Source organism: Zea mays, chromosome 1, assembly GCF_902167145.1.
Source record: "Zea mays cultivar B73 chromosome 1, Zm-B73-REFERENCE-NAM-5.0, whole genome shotgun sequence".
NCBI classification, from domain to species: Eukaryota; Viridiplantae; Streptophyta; class Magnoliopsida; order Poales; family Poaceae; genus Zea; species Zea mays.
Window position 1 is genome coordinate 257905121 of NC_050096.1, and position 8657 is coordinate 257913777.

Genomic DNA, 8657 nt, shown 5'->3' on the forward strand with positions numbered 1-8657 from the left:
CTATTATTACTATTATTATTACTATTACTGATTCTTGACGTACTAATGGACAACGGCGTGCTTATAATGGCTTGGTACAACCACACGATCTACAGTAGATAGCTAGTGTTTATTAGGATCAGTTTTATTAGACTGGACACCCTACCAAAGGAACAAACGCAATGCACAGGAACAGTACTCGCTGAGCTGTACCAGTTCATCTAGCGGTCGAAGGACACAGTGTCCTACAATATGATCCATTGAGAATTCATGAGGTGGGTGCAGGATGGAAATAAAATGTGACCTTGCGGCTCTCTGCTCGCCCATTGAATGGCAAGGGGCCAAGGGCAACGCGACGCACGGAAGGGAAGCAAAGCTTGGATATGGATGGAAGGCGCGAAAGCAGGCGATGGTGGTGCCGTGCGCAGCGGAGTCGTCCCTTCACCCTCGTGATTGACCCTGGTCTTTCGCCCTAGTCTGGTCTCTACCGGCCAAAAAAAAAACGTTGTTTCCTACTATATTGTATCGGTATCCGCTCTCGAATATTTGTTGTGAGCTAATTAACTTTTGAACTAAACTACGACAAATAAAAAATAAAAAACTGTATATATAGCGATACTGATACTTAGTAGATGTAATAATTATTATTAAATTAGTTGTGAAATCTACTTTTTAAACTGAAGACCCGTTTGGAAAAAAGCACAAGCACATTGCTATCAGCTGCGGTTGCACGCAGCTAGCTGCAGCTACGCTGATAGCCGAGGCCAACCTAGGGATGGCAACGGAGAATTCCCCGCCGGGGAATAGCTTCCTATCCCCGTCTCGGCGACGAAAAAACTTCCCCGCGAGGATCCCCACGAACGCTTGCGGGGAGCATTTCTTCCCCATCCCCGTTCCCCGCGGGGATAAATCCCCAACGAGGATCTCCATCCCCGTTTAAATTACAATGAAGACATACGTACTTTGCTATTAATGTTAAATATTGTCGCTTATACACATTGTCAGATATAAGAAATCATTATGCACACATCAAAATAAACACATTTGTACAATTAGTCGTCTCTTGATAAGGTAATTATTTATTTTTGTCGTTAACTAGTATAAAAAACATAGTCACGTGCAAGTTTAACGGGTCCCCGCGGGGAACGGGGATGGGGAATGCTTCCCCGTCCCCATCCCCGTTTACCCGTTGAGGGATAAATTTTCCCCGTTTATATCCCCACGGGGGAAGTTTCTTCCCCATCTCCATCCCCTAATGGAGGAATTCCCCGCGGGGAATCAGGGATCGGGTCCCCGTTGCCATCTCTAGGCCAACCAGATACGCTTCTATGTTACACGGGGATCGGGTCAGTATACAGTATATATGAGCAGTTTTGTTCACGGCCTAAAAGCATGCTCACATTGTATTCTCGTGCTCCGACCACTGTAGTCTGCTCGCATTGTGTGATCTTGGCCCGTCTTCTTCCTCTCGCCTTCGCCTGTTACCGGTTGCAGCAGACAACCTCTCACGCACGCTCACGGGATGTAGTACTGTGTCTATGTTAATGTCGGCGAGCAGCTCACGCCACCCTTTTCGTTTGATCCACCATAACTGTTGCTAGTTATATTTTCACAAAACTGTACAGTTTCAGTTTCGATCTTAATTTCATTGGACGTGACGGATGCGTGCGACTCTCACGGTTCACCTCCAAAAGGCCGGCACCGTGGGGTCGTGCTCCTCGGCCACCGTATTAACCCGAGCGAGCATGCTCCCTGCCTTCTGCTGCTGCCACGGGCCATGTGCCTGTGCCTGCAAGAGCCAGCCCGCCATCAAAAGCGAGCACAGCGCCACCAACGCAACGACACACCTCCCCAGCAAAACAAAATGGACATCCTCCAAAGGAGAGAATATTTGTCCGTCCAGTTCCGCAACAAACAACACACGCGCGTCAGACTTGGCGCTGGGCCCCCCGGATTTGGGTCCAGTCCACGATGCGATACAAAAACAAGGAGTATGCGCACAATTTCGAGTAATAATAAATAGCCATTGGATTATTTTCATCTGTATATTCATTCTCTCAAGGGCCCCGATGTTTGCCTCATTTGTGACTCTATGTAGGTCTAACACTAGTAGCTAACTGAACATCTACTAGTCTGTTCAAAGCCACCAATTTTTTTTTACTACAAGGCTGGGCCTTTATTCACATCAGTCATGCGTGTCACCTTGTAAACGGACAAAAAGAAGGACAAAAAAAAGAAACTGATGAATTTCAGGAACAAAAGAGACTAATATAAAGATGAAAAGGAAATTACGAGTAGTACATTATTTGAAAAGACCCCACCGGGTTGTATTGTACCCCTCAGGCCCTCACCCTCAGCAGAGCACAGAGCTGAGCGTTTGCCGCTATCCCGCTCGCTACTATTAAACCGACCCCAACTCGTCTCTCACCACCTCTCTCCCCATCCCCGTCTCGCCGCTAGCTTTCCCTTTCCCCCTGCTGCTCCTCCCCTCCGTCCTCCTCCTCACCCTCCCCGCGGGCCGCGCGGCTCGGCAGCCAAGCAAGCAACAGCACAACACACCCCCGCACCGCCGCCACTTCTCTCTCTCTCTCTCTCTCTCTCTCTCTCTCTCTCTCTCTCTCTCTCTCTCTCTCTCTCTCTCTCTCTCTCTCTCTCTCTCTCTCTCTCTCTCGCACCACCACCATGGCGTCGGGCGGCTGCGCTCTCGCCCCGAGGCTATGACTCGGCGCCGCCCGTGGCCGTGGCTCTCCGTCTTCTCCATCTCCCCGCGACGACGACAACCCCTCCTCCTCCGACTCCGACTCCTCCCTGGGCGGCGGTGCTAGCCAGATGTCGACGGCGCTGGCGGTGGTCGGGGGCGGCAAGGACCGGCCGTCGCCCGGCGGCGGCGGGGCGCCGCAGGTGGACACGGGCAAGTACGTGCGCTACACCCCCGAGCAGGTCGAGGCGCTCGAGCGCGTCTACAGCGAGTGCCCCAAGCCCAGCTCGCTGCGCAGGCAGCAGCTCATCAGGGAGTGCCCCATACTCAGCAACATCGAGCCCAAGCAGATCAAGGTCTGGTTCCAGAACCGCAGGTGCGTGCGTCGCCGGCCCTCTTTCCGTCCATCATCTCACCTCTGGCTCTGTTCATGCCTCCGCTTATTCGTTGACGAATTTGTGCGCTCCTTCCTGCCAGTGCCTCTGCTGCTGGAATTTCTCTCTCCCCCTGTTTTTCTTTTTACGATGATATGTTTTTCCTCTTTAGTTTTTTTTTTAGTTTTGAGGTCGGGCCATATTTGCTCAGGTTTTCAGCTGGAACTTGTAGGACTACAAATTCTCTTTGCTCAGATTTTTTTTTACCCCCGGTTGTATCGCCGTTAGGCGTAATGGACGCGTCCTTTTGCTGCTCGCATGTGCTATGTACGACTAGCAACATTTGCCTAGCATTTGTAAGGAAAGGCTGTTGTCCCTGAACTTGGATAAATAAATAAATGGATCTAATTAGGTATCCCGTGCCTATCACAATGTTCACGTTAAGAGCAGATTTAAATGGTAGTAGGGAAACATCATTTTCAGTTGGGCAACCAATCAGCCTGCCCGAGTTTCGTGCCAGCCATTGCTTGCTTTGCTTGCCACACGGGCCTGTAACTGGAATACGATGTTTAGAATGAGCAGTTACATTTCAATACTGCGTAAGCGATCGTTGTCTTAGTTTTCTTCATATGTAAGTCAGCAAGTGACATCTGTAACTCCTGTGCGATTTGACTGTGATTCTGATGTTTCTTGTGATTGATTGGTAGATGCCGCGAGAAGCAGCGGAAGGAGGCCTCGCGCCTGCAGACTGTGAACCGGAAGCTGACTGCGATGAACAAGCTGTTGATGGAGGAGAATGACAGGCTGCAGAAGCAGGTCTCCCGACTCGTCTACGAGAATGGATACATGCGACAGCAGCTTCACAATGTGAGATCCATCTCCCTTGCTCATTCCCCAGAACATCTTATTTATATTTTTTTTTCTAGATAAATCAGCTGAATGGCACAAAGTATCATGTAGTAGTGAATGGTGCTGTTTTATGTAAGTTTTGATGCGAACCTTGTCGCATGATTCCACGTCTAATACCGTGTGTTTTGATATTTGCAGCCTTCTGCTGCGACTACAGACACGAGCTGTGAGTCTGTGGTCACAAGTGGTCAGCACCACCAACAGCAAAACCCAGCAGCTCCGCGTCCTCAACGGGATGCAAATAACCCAGCTGGGTAATTTCAGCCCCCCCACCCCCCCTCCCCCAACATTTATTAGACAGCTTTGTGCTTGTAAATCTGATGGAGCTCTTTTTCAACATGGCAGTCTCCTAGCTATCGCTGAGGAGACCTTGGCAGAGTTCTTGTCAAAAGCGACAGGAACTGCTGTCGATTGGGTGCAAATGGTTGGGATGAAGGTAATATACACTTGTTGCGACAAAAAAAAAAGAATTTTAACATGTGTTGGCTACTTCAATTATGTTTTGGCTCATTACTTAAAGCACGAATTCCTTTACAGCCTGGTCCGGATTCCATTGGAATCATCGCTGTTTCGCACAATTGTAGTGGCGTAGCAGCCCGAGCTTGCGGCCTAGTGAGCCTTGAGCCCACAAAGGTGTGTTTTTTGTTCATTCTTCATCATCACATAGCTTTATGTTTCCATTCAGCAGACATGCCCTAATTGACTAGTCCATAGGTCGCGGAGATCCTCAAGGATCGCCCTTCTTGGTACCGCGATTGTCGGTGTGTGGATATTCTCCATGTTATCCCTACGGGTAATGGTGGAACTATCGAGCTTATCTACATGCAGGTAAGCATCATCATACAAGTTTAGTGCTTTTCACATTCTTGAATCATTATCCTCTTTGTTGCCAGTTAAAATGACTTACTTTCATCACATTTTTAGACTTACGCACCGACAACTTTGGCGGCACCGCGCGACTTTTGGACTCTCCGATACACTAGTGGTCTTGAGGATGGCAGTCTTGTGGTAATGCTTCTTTTTGGTTGCTATGATGTTGTCATTTATGTTAGTCTTGTCAATTCTGTTTGCTTGTTCTGTTTGGATCAAACAGCTGTGCTGCAACTTTGTATGCTTATTTAGGTGCTACTGGATTGCCCTCTCAGGATATCTATTGTGCTTACAGCTGGTAACTTTTGTTTCTTGTCTTGTTCTATAGATCTGTGAGAGATCACTGACACAATCGACTGGAGGTCCATCAGGACCCAACACTCCAAATTTTGTAAGAGCCGAAGTGCTTCCTAGTGGCTATCTAATTCGACCCTGTGAGGGAGGTGGCTCCATGATTCACATTGTGGATCATGTTGATTTAGATGTAAGTGGAATCAATATTATCCTATCCATTCTGAAGGCTTTAATCATATCTGGCTTGAATAAAAACTTCTGTGCTTGCATCTTATCAATCTTACCATCTTGTAGGCTTGGAGTGTGCCTGAGGTCCTTAGACCACTTTATGAATCCCCGAAGATTCTTGCACAGAAAACAACTATTGCTGTATGTTCCGCTATTATGCTTTCTCAATAATTTATTGGTACCAAGTAGTACTATTTGCCACTGATGTATGAATGATCGAGTCATGATTTCTTATTCCTATGATGCAGGCACTGCGTCACATTAGGCAAATTGCGCATGAATCTAGTGGGGAAATGCCCTATGGAGGGGGCCGACAGCCAGCAGTTTTGAGAACATTTAGCCAGAGGCTTAGCAGGTTTGTGGTCGTGTTCATGTGTTCTCATTTACCATTTGTGCTGTTTGAATTTATTGCCAGGACCCATCACATGGCACTTCTAACTTCTTTAATGTAATTTACAGGGGTTTCAATGATGCTGTCAATGGGTTTCCAGATGACGGTTGGTCACTGATGAGCAGTGACGGTGCTGAGGATGTTACTATTGCTATCAACTCTTCTCCAAACAAACTTATTGGTCCTCATGTCAACTCTTCCCAGCTGTTTACTGCGATCGGAGGTGGCATCCTGTGTGCTAAGGCATCAATGCTGCTTCAGGTCTGTACACCTATCCATCCAGTTTCAGCGACAGTTATGCACTTTATGTTTGATGTTATATAACCTGATTATAACAAATATGTTATGACTGTCTCTATGTAGAATGTGCCACCTGCCCTACTAGTACGATTTCTGAGGGAGCATCGCTCCGAATGGGCTGATCCTGGTGTTGATGCTTATTCTGCCGCTGCTCTTAGGGCTAGTCCATATGCAGTTCCTGGCTTGCGTGCTAGTGGGTTTATGGGCAGCCAGGTTATTCTGCCGCTTGCACATACCTTAGAGCACGAAGAGGTAATTTCTAGCTAATTTCAATTTAGTAATTTCCTTCCACCATTGATTGACTGGTGATTTTTAACAAACTTACTTTTGTTTGCAGTTCTTGGAGGTTATTAGGCTTGAGGGACACAGCCTCTGCCATGACGAAGTTGTTCTGTCACGAGATATGTATCTTCTGCAGGTATACGATCAGCTAGCATTTTCACTTTGTCTTCTTTTCAGCTGTGTTGTTGCACCAGCCTCACAGCATTGTATTATCCTTTGGCAGTTGTGCAGTGGTGTGGATGAAAATGCAGCTGGTGCATGTGCACAGCTTGTGTTTGCACCCATCGATGAATCTTTTGCCGACGATGCGCCACTGCTACCCTCAGGCTTCCGTGTCATTCCACTGGATGCAAAGACGGTTAGTACGACAGGCTTTGTGCTTGTAGTATTGCCTTCTGTTGGTCTAAACTAACAATGTGTTGTGTAACTATCAACTGGCAGGATCCACCATCAGGCACACGCACACTTGACCTCGCATCTACCCTCGAGGTTGGATCTGGTGGGACAACGCGTGCTTCGAGTGACGCCTCCAGCACCTGCAACACAAGATCAGTGCTGACCATTGCTTTCCAGTTCTCATATGAGAATCACCTACGAGAGAGCGTCGCAGCCATGGCCAGGCAATACGTCAGGACTGTGGTGGCGTCGGTGCAGAGGGTAGCCATGGCAATAGCTCCTTCGCGCATTGGTGGACAGCTTGAAATGAAGCAAACTCCAGGATCTCCTGAGGCACACACGCTGGCAAGGTGGATCGGCAGGAGCTACAGGTGGAAACTCTTTTCTCTCCTGAATCTGGTTAGCAATTTTGAGAATTAGTTAAGGAGGCGGCAGCATGGGTTGACCTATCGATTATTCAGCCTGAATCATGCTACACTCTATTCAGTTGTGCGATGTAGTTGGTAATCTGTGGCCACGTTGAAATTCCAGGTTCCACACTGGAGCCGAACTCCTCCGCACGGACACCCAATGCACGGATGCTTCCTTGAAAGCGCTGTGGCAACACTCGGACTCGATCATGTGCTGTTCCCTGAAGGTAACTTGGTCGTTCTCGCTTTGTTTCGCCAGTTCGTAGCTTGGCATTGTGGTGTCTGGCTGGTGTTGAAGTTTTGTGGAACCGTGAATTCAGGCTGCTCCCGTGTTCACCTTTGCCAACCAAGCCGGCCTGGACATGCTGGAGACGACGCTGATTGCGCTCCAGGACATCTCCCTTGAGAAGATCCTTGATGACGATGGCAGGAAGGCGCTCTGCACCGAGTACCCTAAGATTATGCAACAGGTATGCGATAATATCTGTTCCTTGCAGCAGCAGCAGCCTCTGTTCTGCCAATGCCTGAAATGCTAGTGACACCATGAATCTGTGTGTCTGTCTTGACTCCCAGGGCTTCGCGTACCTCCCCGGTGGCGTGTGTGTGTCGAGCATGGGGCGGCCGGTGTCGTACGAGCAGGCGGTGGCGTGGAAGGTCCTGAGCGACGACGACACCCCGCACTGCCTTGCCTTCATGTTCGTGAACTGGTCCTTCGTGTGAGAACCCGGTCCCCTAGTAGTCAGTAGAGCCAAGTCGCCTAGCGTTTGCGGCTCTGTTGTTTGAACTCTGTACCCCATGTACCGTCGATTTTGCCTGTGTCCAGGCAACCTATGAAACACACCTTTGTAGTTGTTCATCATCCCCGTGGAACAAACAGCTTTGTACTAGTTGTTCGTCTTCGCTTGCTTGCTATCTTATGATGGGTCCTGGTTTGCTACAGCTCCTGAAAAATTGATTGGACCATTGCGTCTGTGCTGCTGAATTTGTTGCTTGATGATCTGGGGGGTCTTGGGACGCGTCAAATGCCTAGACGGCAAGCGTGATACATGATGTGGCCGCTCGCCGACCTCGGAAGCGGACGTGGGGTCCTGCTGTAGTGGATGGCTGCCGCTGTGGTGGTTGGACTGATTTGGTTGGGTGAGGTGCGTGGTCTTCTGTTCTGGTAGAGGCCACCTGAGCTGGCGATGGACAGGAAGGAGAGGTGGAGAAGAGAAAGCTACGGCTCAGGGCACCTGAGGATGGCGATGGGCCGCCTAACCACCCCGGACCCGGTCGCCGCCGCGTGCGCTGGCGTCGGTCGTGTCGCCAAACTCGCCGCGTTTTGGCAGAGGATTCTCGCGTCCGCGGACCGCGGCGCTGTCGAAGTCGAAGGGTGTACGTGGGCGGTGGATGATGTCAGCGATCCGGCTTGGATCGGAGGAATGGATGGGAAGCCTTTTGTAGTTGGTTCGTTCCAACCATGACATGGAATTCGCTACGTGTCGCTATGCAACTGCACGCCGTGCCCCACTCCCAAGTGGCATGAT

General features: G+C 49.3%; 1 protein-coding gene across 1 annotated transcript; it reads left to right on the plus strand.

Annotated features, from left to right (window-relative positions):
* Positions 1–2338: 2338 nt before the first annotated feature.
* On the plus strand, positions 2339–8069 carry LOC100192557 (uncharacterized). The gene is made up of 18 exons (NM_001365535.2): positions 2339–3053; positions 3759–3918; positions 4099–4214; positions 4306–4396; positions 4498–4593; positions 4675–4788; positions 4885–4968; positions 5159–5314; positions 5419–5493; positions 5601–5707; positions 5812–6004; positions 6107–6295; positions 6381–6461; positions 6549–6683; positions 6767–7092; positions 7253–7358; positions 7452–7601; positions 7705–8069. Exons 1-18 carry the CDS (start codon positions 2809–2811, stop codon positions 7849–7851), a joined length of 2571 nt encoding a protein of 856 aa, NP_001352464.1. The 5' UTR covers positions 2339–2808; the 3' UTR covers positions 7852–8069.
* Positions 8070–8657: the final 588 nt, after the last annotated feature.

Excerpts from the sequence above, each read along its gene's own strand:
- LOC100192557 (NM_001365535.2), top strand. The coding sequence starts at position 2,809 with ATGTCGACGGCGCTGGCGGTGGTCGGGGGCGGCAAGGACCGGCCGTCG. Across the intron at positions 3,054-3,758 it reads GTCTGGTTCCAGAACCGCAG|ATGCCGCGAGAAGCAGCGGA; the intron begins GTGCGTGCGTCG and ends ATTGATTGGTAG. Across the intron at positions 5,708-5,811 it reads TTTAGCCAGAGGCTTAGCAG|GGGTTTCAATGATGCTGTCA; the intron begins GTTTGTGGTCGT and ends TGTAATTTACAG.